Source organism: Triticum aestivum, chromosome 6A, assembly GCF_018294505.1.
Source record: "Triticum aestivum cultivar Chinese Spring chromosome 6A, IWGSC CS RefSeq v2.1, whole genome shotgun sequence".
In the NCBI taxonomy this organism is placed as follows: Eukaryota; Viridiplantae; Streptophyta; class Magnoliopsida; order Poales; family Poaceae; genus Triticum; species Triticum aestivum.
In genome coordinates, this window is record NC_057809.1 from 431,094,919 (window position 1) to 431,116,414 (window position 21,496).

General features: G+C 48.1%; 1 protein-coding gene across 3 annotated transcripts; it reads left to right on the forward strand.

Moving 5' to 3' along the window:
• Positions 1–1,481: 1,481 nt before the first annotated feature.
• LOC123127758 (DNA-binding protein EMBP-1-like) lies at positions 1,482–6,651 on the forward strand. Of its 3 annotated transcripts, XM_044547586.1 has the most exons (10): positions 1,482–1,898; positions 2,031–2,154; positions 2,261–2,367; positions 2,466–2,523; positions 2,626–2,719; positions 2,902–3,134; positions 4,025–4,147; positions 4,284–4,365; positions 4,480–4,622; positions 6,284–6,651. In XM_044547586.1, exons 1-9 carry the CDS (start codon positions 1,867–1,869, stop codon positions 4,566–4,568), a joined length of 942 nt encoding a protein of 313 aa, XP_044403521.1. In that variant the 5' UTR covers positions 1,482–1,866; the 3' UTR covers positions 4,569–4,622; positions 6,284–6,651. The 3 variants fall into 3 exon arrangements, with proteins under 3 accessions (XP_044403521.1, XP_044403522.1, XP_044403523.1); XM_044547587.1 differs by lacking the exons at positions 4,025–4,147; positions 4,284–4,365 and having other exon boundaries at positions 1,483–1,898; XM_044547588.1 differs by lacking the exons at positions 4,025–4,147; positions 4,284–4,365; positions 4,480–4,622 and having other exon boundaries at positions 1,483–1,898.
• The last annotated feature ends 14,845 nt before the right edge of the window (positions 6,652–21,496 follow it).

Consider the following 21,496-nt stretch of genomic DNA (forward strand, 5'->3'; position numbering starts at 1 on the left):
AGGGAGAGAAGGTGAGGGCTAGCGGTGCAGCAAGCCAGATGATGAGAGGGGTGAAGAGATGAGCTTGAGGAGGGGAGCGAGCTTTGTCCATGGCGTGGGTGGGAGCAGAGGGAGGTCCATCCATGGCGTGGCGACAGGGGCGCTGAGCGTGGAAGAAGCACAGGACCCCTACTCCTCTCCTAGCGTGTGAGCTCGTCCGTCGAGGTGGAAGATGACTGTCCATCAATGATGGCGATGGCGACCTTTGTATGATGTTGGTCGCCAAAACCAACCTGCGTGGTGAGTGTGTCGTCCTCCTTGGCCTTCGACAAGCTGGCGCGCACGTAGTGGTCGCCCTGCGGGATCTTCCTTAGTACAGCGATGGCGAGGCCGTCGGTGAGGACATCAAGGGTGTTGCCCGCCGTTGGATGAGTGGAGGGAAGGGGATGGGAGGGGTGGTGGCGGGAGACGAGGGAGCCGGTTGTGCCCGCATCTGATCGTCGTCGGATGAGTGGAGGGGATGGGATGAGAGGGGCGGCGGTGGGAGATGAGGTCGTCGACTGTGGGGGCAAGAGCGGGGGGAATGGAGTGGTGAATCCGCCGAGATCTAGGGATGGTGCCGGAGTGAAGAGAGTGAGTGTGAGGGATACTGATGCTGTTTTTTGGGGGAAGGGGCGGGTTAGCTTGGGTGTTGGTTGGACCGTGCTGGATAGCCGATTTGGGCCTTGGATTGCATCAATGACGTTTTGTCTCTGGTCTCAGAAGGAAAAAAATATTAAAGTATATATTTTTTTATATTTATTAGATATGTTTAGAGTATCACAAAAAAAATCAAAATCTTGAGAGAAGAAACCGAATATACTTGATTTATGTTGGACCGCTTCCGTGTTTTTATCTTCTATCGGACAAATTTCCTTACCCTATATAAATAAATTAAAAATTCTCAAAAAATATTAAAAAATAAAATAAGTTAAGAAATTTCAGATGACATATTATTTATATATCAACATTATAGTTGGTTGTTTGCTCCGAAAGAAATGCAACATCTTTTTTAATAGGTTTGTCAGATGACATATTATTTATATATGACACATTATTTTTTAAGCGTATTAAATAAATCTCAATAATTTATAATAGATTTTTGGTTGGATCATCAGTTTATATATACTCATTGTCAATTTGCTATCTCGTGATCAGTTTTACATTACAAGTAAAGTGGAGTTTAATTATTATGCAATTGTGACTGTGTTATATTGTCTTTACCTGTCAAATTTAGCATGTATCTTTATACGATTTCAGTCTTTAACAAACTATTTCAGAAGCCCGTGGCAACGCACGGGCATTCTACTAGTCTCTACTCCTAATGTCTCATTTGATCACGTTTCGAGTTTTATTTTTGTCTCACCTTACTTGGTTTTTTTGGTACCCATCCCACCCCACCCCACGCACGCAGCGAAAAAACACCCCGCAAAAAACCGCTCCTATCGATCCGTCGAGGACACAGAGCCGCCGTCCTCTCGTGCGATCTCGCTGCCGTCGCCCTCCGATCCGCTCCTCCTCGTTTCCCGAGGATACGCAGCTGGATCCGCCGATGCCGATCCAGGCAGACGCGGCCGTCGTGGATCACGAGGACACCGCCACCACCGGTGCCTCGGATACGTCGCCCGTTGCGGATCAGGATCCCCAGGACGCCGACGCCACCGCGGATCCACTGCCACGCACAGCTCGGGCCCGAGCCGCGATGGGCTCAGCTGTGGCCGCTGCTGCGTGCGCCCTTCGTCTCCAGGCTCGGCGAGCCCCGCCGCCAGCCACCCCCAACCCACACGGAGTGGGCCGCCTCGATGCACGCCTACTACGCGGCCGCCGCCTCCGCCGCCGGGATCCCCTATGCCGCGTGGCCGCTGCCGCCGCAGGCCCAGGTACGCGATGCGATCCTCCTCTCATAGAGCCGCTCCGGAGCCGCAGACCCGCGGCGCGGCGCTAGTGGTGGCGTTGCCTTGTTGATGGCGGGCTTTGAGTTCTGATCAGTTTTCTTTCCTCTTTCGCGGCAGGACGCAGCAGCACGGCCTGGTGGCGGCCGGGCCGGGGGCCGCGTATGGCGCGCCGGTGTCGTTCCTCATGTACCACCACCCTGCGGCGGCGTACTACGCGCACGCGCACGCCTCCATGGTCGCGGTAAATGCCGAGCTCCCCTCCCTCGTTTATATTCTAGCGCATTGGACCTGACCGTACGTTGTGCGTCCGTGTTGTGAAATTGTCTGCTGCATTCTGCTCTGTGCAGGGGGTGCCTTACATGGCCGGCGAGTCTGTCTCGGCGGCAGGGAAAGGGAAGAGGGTGGGGAAGACACGATGTGTCCCTTCTGGCGAGATCAATTTCAGCTCCGGGAGGTATGGCGTGGTTTCTGTGCTTGCATGTGTGCGGTGTGCTCTTGTTTGTCTGTTGGCCGGGTAGGCTGAACTGAAATCAACTGACATGGCTTGCACAGCGGCGATGCCGGGAGCCAGGGGTCATTGGAGAAGGGAGATACGGGCGCCAATCAGAAGGTGCCTCGTTTGGCATTGTCTGGATTATGCTTTTTCTAGCAATATTTGATTGTTAGTTTTGGTTGATCCACAATTTCACGTATGCTTATGTATTCTGTCCAGGGCTCATCATCATCCGCGAAGAGGAGGAAGTCCGGCGCTGCAAATACAGAAGATGGGTTATCAGTTATCACAAACCATAATTCCTGGATACAAGGTATGATGGGTTAGTTTGGAAAGACAATGACAGTACCCGTTACACTTGGTAAAAAGGAAGAAGTGGGCTTGGATTTGTGTCATTGTGTCGGTTCGCATCCTTGTGCGGGCACCATGAGAGTGCTGTAATGGAGTAGTTTGTCTATGTTGGTAGTATGTGAGAATGACAGTTGGCATTTTCAGGTGAATCTCAGGCTGCCACAGTGCAGAATGCTGTAACCGAGCCGCCATTGGAAGACAAGGAGAGGTCTACATCCAAACTGTTGGTTTTGGCACCTGGGAGGGCGGCACTCACCAGTGCTGCACCGAACTTGAATATTGGGATGGATCCCTTGAGCGCTTCTCCATCCTCCATAGTACAGGGGGAGGTGAATGCCGCAGCTTCTTCCCAGAGTAACGCTTCACTGTCTCAGATGGTATAGTTTTCCGTTATGAATTCTTTTCTTCAAAGGAAGGTCTCTGTTTCTTCCAGACCTCCAGCCTCTGCACTGTCATGATTTTTGAGAGCGTGGTAAAATTGGTAATTGTCATGAATGAATAGTAGTTTTCCTCTCATTTTGGAAAATACAAATAGTGCATTTACTTGCAACTTGGTTTTACTTTAGCCCTCTTTTATAAAAATGTGGTGACAAATAGCATGTAAATGTTTTTCAGATTGCATCTTATATGATTATAACAACCATACTTTCCTGCACTTGTTTATTTCCCGGTGAGTGTGTGGCACACTGGCACTAGAAGTAGAGAAATGATAGTTATAAAATTTAGGTTCAACGTTATGGACGTTTGACTGTTAAGTTAGGTCCGCACAACGATCTCTCCGCATGAGAGTGCTCCAGATAGGTTATGCTGGACATAATGTCTGAAACAATCCCCATTTTTGTTGTTTCAGAAATTTAAAGCGATGGCTTCATAGGGAAGTATGCAATCACTAAAAGTTTTGGCCATCTGGGATCATCTCAGGCTTCCAGAATTTTAATTAGAATATACTTTCTACTGGTTCTTGAGCAATGCTGCCTAATATACTTGATTTGTTTTAACTGGACTTGATTACAGTAGGGATGTTTAGTCAAGTGTTCCTATGAGCTATTACCTGCATGTTGCTAAAATTATCTTCTGGGGAGAATATATTTGACATTCTGAACTCAGCTGAACAGCGAAACATATCCAGTTTAGGCAAGTAAGACAACACTGTATCGATTTTCTAGGCCAGCAAATGAATTAACTTAAGATTATTTGATGGTATAAATTAAATTTCACCATTGAAACAGTATACTAATTGATCTCGATTTCTTCTTATGCTACCTAGCAAGAATGCGAAGAGCTAGCCCAGAAGGTAAGTGAGCTGACCGCAGCGAACGGCACGCTTAGATCAGAACTCGGCCAGCTTAAGGACTGCAAAACCATGGAAACAGAAAATAAACAGCTGATGGTGAATGCCTCACCCCTCTCTGGCCATGCCCTTGATGGAAAAGTTATTTTCATAACTCAAATTCTTCTGCTGACTGTAACCAATGGTTTTCTGATTAATGCGGGGTAAAATACTAAGTCACGATGATAAAATGCAGCAGTCAGAGGGCCCTAGCGTTGTGACTACCCTGAGCATCCAGGTCGAAGCGCCCGAGCCGCATCCAGATCGAAGCCCGAGACGTAAATTTTATCCTACCATTAGTTTGTAACAGCCTTGGTCCAATATTATTATTCTTGTTCCTCTCTGGTTTTAGACAAGAACAATAGAGAATCTTAATCCTTCTAATGTCACAGTCCCTGTAGTAGAGCACCTGCTGCCTCAAACTTCAGAGAAGATGTGCACGAATGGCTGTTTGGTCGCAGGTTACTCCAAGAAGAAGTAGCTAGAATGCCCATGTATTGGTGCATACAGATTGGCGATTGGGAGTTTTTTGAAGGTTAGAATTCCAGCATCTCGGCATCTTCATTATCCAATAGATTAGAAAAGGTCATAAGTTTTGACTGTGTGCCCGTTTGAAAATGTATAAGTGTGGATAAATTAATTACATAAATGCTGCAATGGTGCATTTGCTTTTAGATTCCTGTTGTTAACATGGTACAAAGAAGGTATGTGTGCATGCTTAAAAAATCTTAAGATTTGTGAATCTAGCTATTCAAGCATCCTTGAGTGATATATATTTCTCTGTACATTGAAATACAATTAAACAACAAGGAGCTTGTATCAGTGGTGTATACGCTCCAAAATTGCGGTATCTACCTCCCCAAATAACATAAAAAATAAGGTTGGGGGTTTTATGGTGTGGCCGCAAGCCCTTTCTCTCCGCTGCGTCGCTCTCTAGGGGTGGCTTGGGCGGAAACACTAACTGCCGTCACACGCCGCCCCCCTCTCCCTCCTCCCCCATCGCCGCCATCGGTGGGCAGAGCCCATTGGCGGCTGGTGGCGGCGGGATCTGGTTCGCGCACACTCGCGTTGGTTGGGAGTGACCCTCACAGTGGTGTGGCTCGTGGAGCTGCTCTTGACGGAATTTGGAGTTGGTGTAATGGCACACGGCGGGGATTCGCAGCGGAGAGGAGGTGCGCGGCTGGGGCTCGTGGAAGGAGAACGTCTTGGCGCGGTGGCTCCTCCTGGAGGCGACTGTGCGGGACAAGGCGGCAACATAGCGGCTAGGCCATGGCGGCGTGGTGGAGCTCGGCCAGGTGATGGAGGCGGAGGCGTGGGCTGGATGGTCCCGATCTGGGTCGCATGGCCATGGCACAGGCATCTGCTGGGAGTGGCCTGACGGCTGCGATGTGCGGTTCTGACGCCCCTTGGTCAGGCATGGAGTGAGCTCGGTATGCTCTAAGCCGTGGGGATGCTGGTAGATGGGTTATGTGCTTTTGCATGTGCAGGTCTTGGGTGGACCATGACATCTCGGTTACGGTGGCGAAGTGTTGCGGTGGTGGCGGAGTGGTCAACTTGGACGGTGTGGCCCCAATCCGGCGGCGGCGGAGTGGTCAACTTGATCAAGTTGAAATAAAATCATGATATTTCTCCTATTCAATTAATTTGCTCCTACACATCCCATGGTGTATGCATGTCTAGAAAGTAAGGATTTTTTTCATAATTTCATCAAACTCACTATTGAAAAAAACAGTGAATTGAATTTGAAGACGGAGGGAGAGACACCCCATGTTGATTATGAGAGAGAGAGAGAGGGGTTGAGGTAGAGGGAGAAACTTACTGTGGTGCTAAAGGGTGTCGGTTGGTCTATAAGAGGGTGGAGCACGGGTCGCATGAATTTATATTTAACTAGCCAAGTAGAAGGGGAGTCTTAGTTTCTTTTACAATTTAGAAATGGTTGTTAGTTTATTCCTTCTCATTAAATGGTTTGTTTGTTCCTTTTTACCAATCATCTACCATGGAATGTTATATATAAGTTTTTGTTTTTAGTCCAAAGCGATATTTCCTCCCATGTTTTTTAGACATATGCATACATGGTTGCGCATCGGAGGTTGGTGCAATATTAAAACCGGTTGATCATTCCTTTTTATGGATGAATTTTAGAAAAGCAGTCTTACAACATGCGGTGTATTTTCAGACTAAAACTTTGAATTGTAGGGGTAATCGACTCATCTGTTGATATGATTGGGAGGTGGCATGAACAAAGTAAAGCAGAAGAAAGCGAGCTTGGATGATGGGTGGCGGCATCAACCTACAATTGTTTTGTGTCGGTCAGAGCAGGGAAGGTGTTAGGCACGAACCAATCAACTAGGGCTTCTTGCTTTGACTCTCTTGCCGAACTAGGAGAAGTTAGCTCTTGCAATGCAATGATCAAGCTTTTAAGAAATTCTTGCATACATGTCTTTCAGTACTATTTTTTCATGGTTCATCTGTGTATGTCATTTTCATGATGTAGTGATTTTATAAAATAGTTACTTATTAGTTGTAACCATTGTTGTCAGATCAAGTTGGAAGCTTAATCTTCAGCAATGTCTCTTGTAGCTTTACTGTGATAGTAGAGAATAGGACAATGTGATATTGTCATCTACATGGTGAATGTTGCCACTAATATCTCTTTCGGTGTTGTCCAAATTCAAACTTCAGTTTGGAGGTAATGTGCTTGTGCACTGATATGACTTACATTTGAATATGAGCACTTTGGTTTTCAACTCTCAACTAGAGTTGCTCATCTTTCGTAATGCCGGTAGAGTGTAGATGCACAAAATCCATTGGATATTTATGGATGTGAGATCTTACATACATCCTTTTGTATTCATCTTAGTGTCAATTTGACTTGTTATTGAACAAATTACGGTATAGGCAGGAATAAGTATCCCCAGACTAATTTTCAAAATCAGTTCCTGGCCCACTATTTAGGTTCCGTGTAACAGTTATTTTTGAATATTTAACCATTGGATCCGAACCAATGAACGGCTGTCAATATTTCCAAGCGTTGTAAAATTCCTCCTTATTGTATCAAGAAGAAAGGGAACTAAAGTTCAAAAAAAAAAGAAGAAAAGGAACTATATTCGTAGACTGTTGGATGACAATGGTGAATGGAAAGAGGACAATGAGTCTGTTAGGATTTAATTAATTCTATTAATCCCTGCTTTTCCTAACCGAGGCGGTTGCCTCCCATCCCTCTGGTCGTACCTCTTCGGGGGCTATATATATATGTGTGTAAATGTCATCATCAATGAGAACAACTATTCACTTTTACTTGTGTGTCTCCTTATCTTTAGTTTTTTTTCAACACATTATCAGCACGCTCTTCCCTGAGCGACTCGGCGAAGATGAAAGAACTGGAAACGGCACAGCCCTCGACAAGAAGCCCGGCGCTGCGCGATCCTCGACGCGAAGTGAACAGGGCCTCGTTCATGCACAGGCCCTTTGCGGCCAGCGGCGGTTAGCAATGGAATTAGTATACTTTTGGCTCTCGCCATTGCATCGCACGCAGCAGCACGGATGCATCGACATCGGCGTGCGACGCGCTGGGCGCGATCCCTCCCGGACGCGGCCGGTGCGCTGCGGCGGCGACTCAGGCACGGCTCCGGACTCGATCGGCGTACATCAAGAGGAAAAAGGGTGAGGCGGCAGTTACACACCAGATTTGGGAATCGGCGATGGCGGCAAGCACGGCCGATCTCCTCACAGAGATGCGGAATCAGATCCGTCAAATGGACCCGGTTTGCATATCCACTCACTAAATGAATGCATGAATTGATTGGTTTTGACCACGTACTAGTTTTGAATGGATGAACTAACCATTGCGGAGTACTCCCTCCGTTCGGAATTACTTGTCACAAAAATGGATGTAACTATAACTAAAATACATCTAGATACATTCATTTCTTGGACGAGTAATTTCGAACGGAGGAAGTACTAGTCTTGGTTGTTTGCCGACCGGGACGGCGAGCCATCGCGATGGAGCGCTACCGTAAGCACGTCGTGGAAGCGGCGGCCTCAACGCAACGCGCACTGGTCCTCCCGACCGGCGTTGCGCGAGCATGGCCGTCGGCTTGGCCCTCCCACAGTTCCCTGCGCATGCCGCAGATGGTCGCCTCGGCGACCGTGAGGACTGCCTCCAACCACGATGCGGCATGGAAGACCGCGGTGACGCTCCCGAGCGAACGACGCGGCCCTCGGCTCGCATCCGCGCAGATCGGCGGGGCCCGAGGAAATGGCCCTCATCTGACCCGTCAGCGTTGCCCTCCGGCACACGCACGCACGATGCCCTTGACGCGACGGTGACCTTGACGGCACCGACCCACTGGAGGCACGGCTAGCGCCAGTGCGCGTGGTGGCCCCTGGCGTCAATGCCTCTGCTCCCGGCGGTGACGTGTCTGGCGCATGCGGCGACCAACGGTCTGCATGGAGCGGTGCCGCCCCCTGGTAAACCGGCGCGAGGGAGCGACGGCAGTCGGCTCCAACCGGCAGTGCCTCCTAGCGCGCGATACCGCCGACACCCCCAGCGCCACTATAGGCGGTATACGGCTGACGGTGGAAACAGTCACAGGTACGGCACAGGCTGCGACGCCCTCCGGTGCTCAGCTCGCGGTGCCGTGTCCTCGACGTCCCGGTGGCGGCCCTAGCAACCATAGTTTGCATCCTCGCGATGCGGCGGTGCTATGACCCCGAGCGCTCGGCGCACCTCAGCGCTGCCTGAGGTCACCCGCGGCCGTCCACGGCATGTCACAACATCGCCCACGGCACACCCCCTCCTGCGGCGGCAACGGCCAATGGTCCAGGCCAATATTTACCCAGCTTTCAAATATTTCGCTAATTGGTTCTGTTAACAGTGCTATTTACTAGCATTGATTTGTTTTAGACCTTTTTCAGTATTTGTGCCTTCAAATACTGTAATCTCTGTTGAGTAATGTGTACTCCAGAAGAAGATTGTGATGTAAATAATTTCCATGTTCACGACATGTTCAAATTATTTACCTTCACTATTTGCAATTGAGATTTTTAATCTCTTGCAAAGTATATTCAGTACATTTATAGTACTGTTTTTCTGCGGAGTACGATGCATTCCGGAATCTTTCTAAGATGTATATTTTTTCTATGTTCGCCACGTGTCGAGATTAATACGTTTATTTGCAATTGAGATTTTCAATTTCTTGCAAATACATATGCAAAATTCTTAGTGATTTCTTCAAATTGATGTATTGAGATCCCAAGGTAGTGTGTAGATCTACTGCTTTGCAGATTATCACCACTACTATTTAAGCCTATATTTTGTCATATTTAACATTATGATTGCACAACATTATGCTCTCCCATGCATTTTACTAAGTCATAACATAAGACATTATGAGTGAGTATCTACTGATTTCATCAGATTATACTCCCTAATGCTACGAGATCTACTCCCTTTCAGAGATTATCTTCCAGATGTCATACTTAGCAATTTGAAGTTCACACTAATGGTTTCAAGCTGACTTCTTGATATAACCATCAATTTAGCGACAACAACAAAAATTCATTACAACACTAACCACGATGGTCTTTAATTTACTAATCGTAAATTAGTTATCTCTGGAAGTGAGATAGAGAGAGAGAGAGAGAGAGATAGAGGTGGCGTACACTGGCGCATGATTTGACGAGCATTGGTTACGTAACAGCCTGCGCGTACAATCTGCACCGCTGCATGCACCGCACCGCAGCTACCTAGCTAGATGGACGGCACGAATCCAACGGACACTGGTTGCAACCCTAGGAGGCACGCAGAGACGACAGTGGACAAGGGCATGAGAGAGAGAGAGAGAGAGAGAGAGAGAGAGAGAGAGAGAGAGAGAGAGAGAGAGAGAGTTGTCTTGGCGGTCAAGTAAAGCACAGGACGGGAACGCAGCAGCCAGCAACCCCCACCGCCGGGCCCGGTCTCCCTCGCAGTGCATCCCGCACCCCGCACCCGTGCCCCTGCCCTGCGCGAAATCATTCCTGATCGCTATTCGCTATGGTCATGCATGCATCCTTTCTTCGTGGCTTCTCTTGGGATTCGGAAAGACACGGAAGGGGCAGTGGGCAGGGCAGGATATCGCGACGCAGGTCTTTCCGGTGATCTCCTGTCGGCCTGCCATGACCAGGTCAGGCCATCATGGCCATGACGCGCACAGCCGGAGTAGAGTAGCATGGAAACGGACCACCCTGTTTTTTTTCTCAAACAAGAAAGCCTTTCCTTTCCTCCCTTTGCTTCCGTCCGGTCGTAGCACTAGCAACCTGCGATCTGCTCGACCAATCTTCCTCAAACTTAAACGAACCAGGAGCATGGCAAAAAAAACCACTCTCTAAGTTTAAGCGTGGCGTTCTTCTAAATGAAATGCGCAGCTCTCCTGCGTCCTTTCAAAAAAAAAAAAGTTTAAGCGTGGCTAATCAGGCGAGCGCTCAGGCATCTCGAGTTTCACCGCGGCTGATTTGTGGGCCTTGGGGCTGCGTTCTCTGCTTGTTTATCCCGCAACCAGCAGCACCAGCAACCACCGGGCCCGGACTCGCACTTCATCCCGCACCCGTGCCCCTGCCCTGCGCCGAATCATTCGCACCGGGTGGCGTGTACCTGCTGATCGCCGTTCGCACCGGATGGTCATGCATGCATGCACCCTTTCTTCCTAGCTTGTCTCGGTATTCGGAAAGACACACAAGGGGTGGTCAGGGCAGGATCGCGACGCAGGCTGTACCGGTGATCTTCCTGCCTAAAAATAGTTAAGTTAGTGTGCAACGCCTAACAGCTAGGCACTGCACTAGTGGGCTTTGGAATGGAATCTCGTGTCTCGTTAGGGCCAGTATTAGTCGGTCATAGTAGTTGCATCTTCTTGGACTAAAGTCAGCTCGCAAGCAGACGCCTTTCCCACACTTCCAAATATTCACCTGCTTACTATACAGCTCGTGACATACTGCACTTGCAACTTGATGCGATCTTGCTACGGTGGTGCCGATCGATCGCTTTGGATTTCGGAAGATTTGGCAAATGTTTAACCCAGCACGTTGCACGTGGATGACTGACTAACTGACATTGCATGTTCCTGACACTTTCAGGAGCTAGCGCTTTCAGTTCAGGATTTTTACCATATGATGATATGAACCCATGAATCCATCTCAAAATCAACGTGGGATGGGATCGGTTGCTTTTTTAACTGGCTAGCTAAATCACAGCGCATCTAAAGGTGGCCCTGTGTTCTTTTGCAAAGAAAGAATTAGTGCGTGCATGTGTGCGCATGTCTCTAAACCATACAATCAGCTGGAAGAGAATACAAAAAATGATTAATTCTAAAAAAAGTGAAACAAGAAAGATTAAGACGTAACTTTTTTTAGCGTTCTACAGACCAAAGAGAGTTTCTTTCACCGTAGCGCAGCCTAGGAGAGACACGACACGACAGTGCTTGTACCTGCCCTGCTAATTCAGATTTATTGCGGTTGACACAACAGTAATCTCTATGCATAGTGCAGCCCAGTTTTATATGCATTTAGACAGTGCTCAGATATTTTGAACATGGGGTAGCTAGCTAATCCCTGACAGGCTCCTTCCATGGTACAGAATCTAAGTGAGACAAACCTTTGATTGTGCAACGCCTAAGCCTTAGGCGCTACACTGTGTAGTGTAGCGCCTAACTCTCAGGCGTTGCACACCGACTTAGCAATTTTTAGGTAGTTTAAAACGCGACGCTGGTCAGGTGTGTAGCGCCTGTCGGTCAGGCGTTGCACAGTGTAGTGTGACGTCTGACTGTCGGGTACTACACAAAAGGGTCAGCTGGGTGAAATTTTTTCGTTAACAGTTTATTTTCAAATTTGTCGTTTTTGCCGCCGTCTGCCGGAGTAGAGTAGCATGCAAACGGATCACCTTTCTTTTTCAAACAAGAAAGCCTTTCCTCTCTTGCTTCCGTTCGGTCGTAGCAACCTGGGTTGTGCTCCACGAATCTTCCTCAAGCTTAAATGAACCAGGGGCATGGCAAAAAAAATCACGAGTTAAGAGCAACTCCAACGGGCCGATTCAAATGGACGACATTTTTGTCTGTTTTTTATTTATTTGGGTCGGCCGCCCGCCCGACGTCCGTCCTCTTTTAGATTTAGATCGGCAGTGCGCCCAACGCCGATCCATTTCATGACCGCGCGCGCATAGATCATGCCAGCTGCCATGTCGCCGACCTGGTTTTGGTGCTCCAGCACGCGGGAAAAAATCGGCCTAGCGCGCGGTAAAGGTTCGCGCGCTGGTTTTGGCGCGTCGTGGCCGACGCTCGTTATTAAGAAGGCGCTTCCTCCACACTCTGTCCGCCGCCCATTCGTCTCGCCCCCTCTCACTAGCCTTGCCGCCTCTGGGCCACCATATCGATGCGCCGCCTGGGGCTTCGGATTTTTGCAGCGTACGCGAGCGCCGCTCCCACGCCTTCTCCTCCGAGATCTGGTTTGGCGAGAAACGCCTCATTCGCGGCACCTTTGACACTGCAGAGAAGGCGGCCCGCGCGCACGACGCGGCGTCGTGGCGCCTCCTGAGGCCTCGTCGGGAGATGAATTTTCCCGACATGTCGAGCCAGCGGTGGCAGGATCTCGCGCCTCTCCCGCGGCTTTTCACCGACAAGGATCGTCGTGACCACCGGAGGCGGCAGCGTCGCCTCACCATCGCCAAGATGGACGTGGAAGCCATGGTGGTGTGGTGCGAACGCTTCCCGCAGGACATCATCGACGAGCGCCAGTTCTACAAGCAAAGGAGGACTGAGAGGGAGGCGAGGAGGACGGAGCGAGCCGCCTATCGGGAAGACAAACGTGCGTGGAAGCAGCCGCTCAATTAAAAATGAAGCTAGGAGAAGCGTCCTCCTGGGACTTCCAGGACAAGCGAGTAGTTGATCTTTTCTTTTAACAGTCTATGCTGAACAATTGATCCTTGGTACTATCTATGTTGAACTGGTGAGTGGTTCATCTTTTCTTTTAACAGTTGATCCTTGGTACTATCTATGTTGAACTGGCTGGCGAGTAGTTCATCTTTTTTTTTAACAGTTGATCCTTGGTACTATCTATGTTGAGCTGGCCGGCGGCCGACGAAAGAGGCGGGTGAGGGTGCGCTGTTGGATGGGGAGAGAGCAATGTGGCACCGACTAACGGGCCCGGGGAGGGGAGAGAGCGCGTGCGTCCGTCTCGTGTCTGCTCCGACGCAAATTTGGCTAAAAAATGAACCGGGAATGGGTCGTCCGCGAACGAATAGCGGACGCGCGTTCGTTTGGGTCGGCGTGTTGGGCCGCCTTTTGTGTCCGCGCTGACCCAAACGGATAGCGGCGGATAAAATGGGTCATTCCATTGAAGTTGCTCTAATACCATAATTAGTACAAAAACTTGTAGTGATGGGAACAGAATCATAAAAAACTAAAAAAGACCCACAAAAGTGGTCCTTCAAAATTTCCTAACAGAACATTTCAGTGTAGTTCCGTCAACTCTTCCGGTGCACCGTCTCCGGCCGTTATGACCCGCATTTGTGGTACGCCAGGGTGGAAACAGGCTCACTTGTCAGTGTCATAGAGAAAGAAATACAAAACTAAAATGGAAAGTGGCCGCGAACACGAGACCTCACGCATAGGCCGCTCTGCTGCTATGGACGTACTAACCGCTCGAGCGGGACAAGTTACTTGTTGCATTTTGAGATGCGTTGTTTATATTCATTTATCCCTAGTTTACAGACGCTGGTGTTGTGCGGGTCCCCGTCAATTAGCTACTGATCTTTCTACTTGTTGGCTTATTTCCCTTGCAGTCAATTAGCAAGGAACGTCAAGAACTCCTAGCATAAATTATTTTCTTATGCACAATACAACTAAGCGATTGTTGTTCTGGTGATCTTCTTATGTTGTCAACCTGCTCGCATTCTCTCAGCACATTCAGTTTCCGTTGTGCAGAAAGAATTGTACAATGCGTGAAGGTTCTACAATAGAGAATGCTAAGAGCATCTATAGCTGGGCTGGCCAAATCCGGCCCCTCAAACATCCGCGGACGCGACTGAACGCGTCTGCGGGCACTGACCGGATACACCACAAATTAGTGACTTTGTATCCGCCTCTCTCATATTTCATCATCTAGATCCATCCAAAGCATGAACGATTGCCTCTGCAGATTTCATCATCTAGATCCATACAAAGCATGGATCTAGTTATTGACTTAATTAATTGTCGTGTTACTGACCGCATGAACGATGGCCTCTGTGCAGATTTCACAGACAAAGAGATTGCTGACGCTTTGTTTCAGACTGGGCCACTAAAAGCACCAGGACCAGACGGTTTTCCTGCACGTTTTTTTTCAGCGAAACTGGGCGGTAATGAGGGAGCAAGTTATTGCAGGGGTGAAGGATTTCTTCCGGACGGAGATAATGCCAGAGGGAGTGAACAATACCGTCATTGTTCTCATCCCAAAGGTGGACAGCCCGGAAATGCTCACGGAATTCAGGCCAATTAGTTTATGTAACGCCATCTATAAGGTGGTGGCAAAGTGTCTGATAAATCGACTGAGACCTATTTTAGATGATATTATCTCCCCTGAACATAGTGCTTTTGTTCCTGGACGGATGATTGCAGATAATGTTTTTATTGCGTTCGAGTGCATTCATTATATACAACATGAAAAGGATCCTAATAAGAGTTTTTGTGCGTATAAGCTGGATTTGTCTAAGGCTTATGACAGGGTGGACTGGATCTTCTTGGAGCGAATGATGCAAAAGATGGGCTTCGCTCGCCGGTGGGTGAATTGAATAATGGCTTGTGTCACCTCGGTGAGATACACTGTAAAATTTAATGGAACCCTCTTGGAGTCATTTGCACAGTCGTGTGGACTACGATAAGGTGATCCGCTATCCCCGTTCTTATTCCTTTTTGTGGCTGATGGACTGTCTGCATTGTTGAAAATGGAGAGGGAAAAGGGGATTACTCGCCGCTGAAAATTTGTCGCAGAGCATCGGGGGTGTCCCATTTGCTTTTCGCAGATGACACTATGTTGTTCTTTAAGGCGTAGGGGGAACAGTCTGAAAAAATCATGAGTGATATACACATACGAGAGAGCTACTGGGAAATGCATCAACCCGGCAAAGTGCAACACACTGTTTGGGCCTCCATGCTCGGTGGAAGAACAGGAGAAGGTACGAGCCATCCTATGTATTGGCACAGTAACATTTAAGGAAAAATACCTTGGGCTTCCAACTCCTGAAGGCCGTATGTCACGTGGGAAATTTCAGAATTTGCAGGCTCGGTTAATGAAGCGAATCATTGCAGGGGGAGATACCTCTCTCTCGCAGGGAAGGAAACCATGATTAAAGCAATTGCTCAAGCCATTCCAACTTATATCATGGGTGTCTTCAAGCTACCTATATCTGTTTGTGATGACCTGAACAGAATGGTACGGAACTTCTGGTGGGGTTCGGCGAAAGGCAAGAGGAAAACTCACACAAAACAAAGGAAGGATTGGGGTTCAGAGACTTCCGAATCTTCAACCAAGCTCTGCTTGCTAGACAGGCATGGCGCCTGCTAATTAAGCCTAACAGTTTCTGTGTGCAGGTTTTAAAAGCTCGGTATTATCCAGATGGATGCCTGGAAGATACGGTCTTTTCGAGGAACGCGTCCCCGACTTGGTAGGCTATACAATATGGCCTCGACCTCCTGAAGAAGGGTATCATATGGCGTGTGGGGGATGGACAAAATATTCGTATCTGGCGCGATCGTTGGGTGCCAAGGGAACCATCACGCCAACCTATCACACTGCAGGGCACATGTCGGCTAAGGAGAGTGGCCGAACTCTTGGAGGCGGGCGGGTCCTGGCGTATGGACCTCCTCCGTCGATACTTCCTGCCGGCGGATGTCGCCGCGATATCCAGTATTCGCACATCACCTCGTGTCATCGATGACGTCATCGCCTGGGCGCCGGAGAAGAACGGTATCTTCACCGTCCGTTCCGCCTACCGGATTGCCATGGACGAGCGCGAGTGTTCATTGGCCACCGCCACGAGCAGGGCACCAGATGGTCGTCGCGCCATCTGGAAGACCATATGGGGGTGCCCTGCTCCCCCGAATGTATGCGTGTTCGCTTGGAGGATTGTGACAAACTCACTAGCTACTTAGGCTAACAAATTTACTCATCACCTTGAGATATCTGACATATGTCCCGTTTGTGGTGTGGAACGAGAGGATGTGTTCCATGCATTATGCAGGTGCCCCCTAGCGAAGGAACTATGGCATGCAATGGCGTTTGACTGGCACATCCCGAGGGACGAAGCAATCTACAACTCGGGCCCGGACTGGCTCTTTACGCTCCTCGAACCACTAGATGAGACGGCGCGTATGGTCGTACTGATGACCATGTGGAGGATTTGGTACATGCGGAATGAGATAACGCATGAGAAAAGGCCTCCGCCTACTGAATCTTCTCGTCGGTTCCTACATGGATATATTAGCTCGCTTTTATGCCTCCACCAGTACCCCAGTGGTGATGTTGTCAAAGGAAAAATGGTGCTCAATGCCCTTCCGCCACCCTATAAGGCCAACGCCGAGCCTAAGGAAGAGCTGCGCTGGACGCCTCCTGAGTCAGGTTGGACGAAGCTAAATATGGACGGAAGCTTCATTCCGTCCACATGTATGGCAGGAGGTGGTATGATCCTACGGGATGCACATGGTGATATCATCTATAGCGCTTGTCGGGAAATTTGTATATGTGATAACGCGTTGGACACTGAGCTAGCGGTGTGTCGGGAGGGGCTGGATCTGGCCCTCCATCGTACGGTGTTGCCCATTTTGGTCGAGCTTGATAGCCCGGAGGCGGTGTCACTGATCACAACACACTCCGAGGATCGATCGATACATCGCATGTTGGTTAAGGAGATTCAGAATCTGGCCTCAACTGAGATAGGGAGATTTCTTTTACTCGCTGTTATCGATCGCAGAATAAAGTTAGTCATGAACTTGCCGCGTATGGCCGTAGCACTCCCCGTACTGCAGTATGGTTGCATTCGGGATTAGATTTTGTTGTAAACTTGGCATTGGTTGAGAAGCCTCTCTGAATAATGAGAAACTCCTTTTCTCCCACAAAAAAAGATCCATACAAAGCATGAAAAAGAAATCCTACGTACTACATCGGCATATTACCCTAGCTACTCTTCATCGTCGGAAATGTCCATGACAACGGCGTCGGGCACCAGCTGGACGGGTAGGTAGGAGGGCTCCGCAACCGACTCCAACCGAAGGGAATCGAGGATGGCCTGTTGCTCCGCCTTCTACTACCTCTTGAGCATGCGTTGGTTTTTCTTAAAGAGGAAAAGGAGATGCAGCAAAGTAGCATAAGTATTTCCCTCAGTTTTGAAAACCAAGGTATCAATCCAGTAGGAGGCAACACACAAGTCACCTAGTACCTGCACAAACAATCAAGAACCTTGCAACCAACACGTTAAAGGGGTTGTCAATCCCTTCACGGTCACTCGCAAAAGTGAGATCTAATAAAGATAGTAAGTAAATATTTTTGGTATTTTTGTTGTATAGATTGAAAGTAAAGATTACAAAATAGTAAAAGAGATGCGATGTAAATAAAAGAGATGCAACATAATAAGAAAGAGACCCGGGGGCCATAGGTTTCACTAGTGGCTTCTCTCAGGATAGCATGTATTGCGGTGGGTGAATAAATTACTGCCGAGCAATTGATAGAAAAGCGCATAGTTATGAAGATATCTAAGGCAATGATCATGAATATAGGCATCACGTCCGTGTCAAGTAGATCGAAACGATTCTGCATCTACTACTATTACTCCACACATCAACCGCTATCCAGCATGCATCTAGAGTATTAAGTTCATAAGAACAGAGTAACACATTAAGCAAGATGACATGATATAGAGGGATAAACTCAAACAATATGATATAAACCCCATCTTTTTATCCTCGATGGAAACAATACAATATGTGCCTTGCTGCCCCTACTGTCACTGGAAAAGGACACCGCAAGATTGAACCCAAAGCTAAGCACTTCTCCCATTGCAAGAAAGATCAATCTAGTAGTCCAAACTAAACTGATAATTCTAAGAGACTTGCAAAGATATCAAATCATGCATATAAGAATTCAGAGAAGAACCAAGTAATATTCATAGATAATCTTATTCATAAATCCACAATTGATCGGATCTCGGCAAACACACTGCAAAAGAGTATTACATCGAATAGATCTCCAAGAACATCAAGGAGAACTTTGTATTGAGAATCAAAGAGAGAGAAGAAGCCATCTAGCTAATAACTATGGACCCGAAGGTCTGTGGTAAACTACTCACGCTTCATCGAAGAGGCAATGGTGTTGATGTAGAAGCCCTCCGTGATCAATTCCCACTCCGGTAGATCGTCGGAAAAGGCCCCAAGATGGGGTCTCACGGGTACAGAAGGTTGCGGCGGTGGAAAAGTGGTTTCGTGGCTCCCTGCGATCGATCTAGGGTATAAGAGTATATATAGGCGAAAGTGTTGGGGAACGTAGTAATTTAAAATTTTTCCTACGCACACACAGGATCATGGTGATGCATAGCAACAAGAGGGGAGAGTGTTGTCTACGTACCCTCGTAGACCGTAAGCGGAAGCGTTTATCAACGCGGTTGATGTAGTCGTACACCTTCACGATCCGTCCCGATCAAGTACCGAACGTATGGCACTTCCGCATTTAGCACACGTTCAGCTCGATGACGTCCTCGCCTTCTTGATCCAGCAAGAGGGGCGAAGTAGTAGATGAGTTCCGGCAGCACGACGGCGTGGTGACGGTGTTGGTGAAGAACAATCTCCGCGGGGCTTCACCTAAGCACTACGAAAACTATGACGAAAGATAAACTAGAGGGGACGGGGTAGCTGGCACACGACTTGGTGTTTCTTGATGTGTCTTGGGTGTTAGCCCTACCACTCTATTTATATGTTGAGGCTTGGGGTCGAAACTTGGAGTAAAAGCCTCCACAAAGTCGGTTTCACCCGAAAGGCAAGAGTCCTTCTCGGACTCCAGGGCCAGACGCCAGGGTTCCCGGCGTCTGGCCCCAGACGCCAGGGACCCTGGCGTCTGGCCCCTGGACTTCGCAAAACTTCATTTTGCGCTTTCCAAAAACCTCGTGGGCTTTCCCCTTTGGCCCAAATAAAGTGTTCTCGTACCCAAACATTTCGGGAAACATCCGGAACCCCTTCCGGTGAATTCCAGAACCCTTCCGGTGACCAAACACTATTATCCCATATATCAAACTTTATCTCCGGACCATTCCGTAGTTCCTTGTCATGTCCGTGATCTCATCCCGGACTCCGAAAAACATTCGGTCACCAACATACATAACTCATATAGTACTATATCATCAACGAACGTTAAGCGTGTGGACCCTACGGGTTCGAGAACTATGTAAACAGACCGAGACACCTCTCTGGCCAATAACCAATAGCGGAACCTAGATGCCCATATTGGCTCCTACATATTCTACGAAGATATTTATCGGTCGGACCGCATAACAACATACGTTGTTCCCTTTATCATCGGTATGTTACTTGCCCGAGATTCGATCGTCCATATCTCAATACCTAGTTCAATCTCGTTACCGGCAAGTCTATTTACTCATTCCGTAACACATCATCCCGCAACCAACTCATTAGTTGCAATGCTTGCAAGGCTTAAGTGATGTGTATTACCGAGTGGGCCCAGAGATACCTCTCCGACAATCGGAGTGACAAATCCTAATCTCGAAATAAAGTTCAGCAAGGTGGCCCAATCCTTTTTGTAGCAAAGGACAAGCCTGGACAAACTCTTATATAGAGAAAAGCGCCCCCGAGGACACATGGGAATATCGTAAAGCTAGTTTTCATCGCGTTCATATGATTCATGTTCGGTACTTTGATAATTTGGTATGTGGGTGCACCGGTGCTTGGGTACTGTCCTTACTTGGATAAGCATCCCACTTATGATTAACCTCTATTGCAAGCATCCGCAACTACAACAAAAGTATTAAGGTAAACCTAACCATAGCATGAAACATATGGATCCAAATCAACCCCTTACAAAGCAACACATAAACTAGGGTTTAAGCTTCTGTCACTCTAGCAATCCATCATCTACTTATTACTTCCCAAGGCCTTCCTCCAGGCCCCAATAATGATGAAGTGTTATGTAGTCGACGTTCACATAACACCACTAGAGGAGAGACAACATACATCTCATCAAAATATCGAACGAATACCAAATTCACATGACTACTAATAGCAAGACTTCTCCCATGTCCCCGGGAACAAACGTAACTACTCACAAAGCATAATCATGTTCATAACCAGAGGGGTATTAATATGCATATAGGATCTGAACATATGATCTTCCACCAAATAAACCAGTTAGCATCAACTACAAGGAGTAATTAACACTACTAGCAACCTACTAGTACCAATCCCGGACTTTGGAGACAAGAATTGGATACAAGAGATGAACTAGGGTTTTGAGAGGAGATGGTGCTGGTGAAGATGTTGATGGAGATTGCCCTCTCCCGATGAGAGGAGCGTTGGTGATGACGATGGCGATGATTTACCCCTCCCGGAGGGAAGTTTCCCCGGCAGAACAGTTCTGCCGGAGCCCTAGATTGGATCCGCCAAGGTTCCGCCTCGTGGTGGCGGAGTTTCGTCCGAGGAGATGGCTTCTAATTTTTTCTCATCGAAAGACTCCATATAGCAGAAGATGGCCATCGGAGGGAGACCAGGGGGCCCATGAGGCAGGGGGGCGCGTCCAGGGGGTAGGGCGCGCCCCCACCCTCGTGGGCAAGGTGTGGCCTCCTTGGTGAACTTCTTGCGCTCAGTATTTTTTATATATTCTGAAAACGTCTTTCGTGAAGTTTCAGGACTTTTGGAGCTGTGTAGAATAGGTCTCTAATATTTGCTCCTTTTCCAGCCCAGAATCCCAGCTGCCGACATTCTCCCTCTTTATGTAAACCTTGTAAAATAAGAGAGAATAGGCATAAGTATTGTGACATAATGTGTAATAACAACCCATAATGCAATAAATATCGATATAAAAGCGTGATGCAAAATGGACGTATCATAGGTCAACCGGAGTATGGTCCACACCAGAGTGGTACGGTAATCCTTTCTGGAAGTCATGTTACTAGACCATGATGAACCTACGAACTATGAGGAAGTGATGATGAACCTAGATTCCGCAAAATGGCTTTAGGCCATGAAACTGAGATGAGATCCATGTATAAGAACAAACTATGGACTTTGATTGAGTTGCCCGATGATTGGCGAGCCATTGAGATTAAATGGATCTTCAAGAGGAAGACGGACGCTGATAGTAGTGTTACTATCTACAAAGCTCGAATTATCACAAAAGGTTTTCAACAAG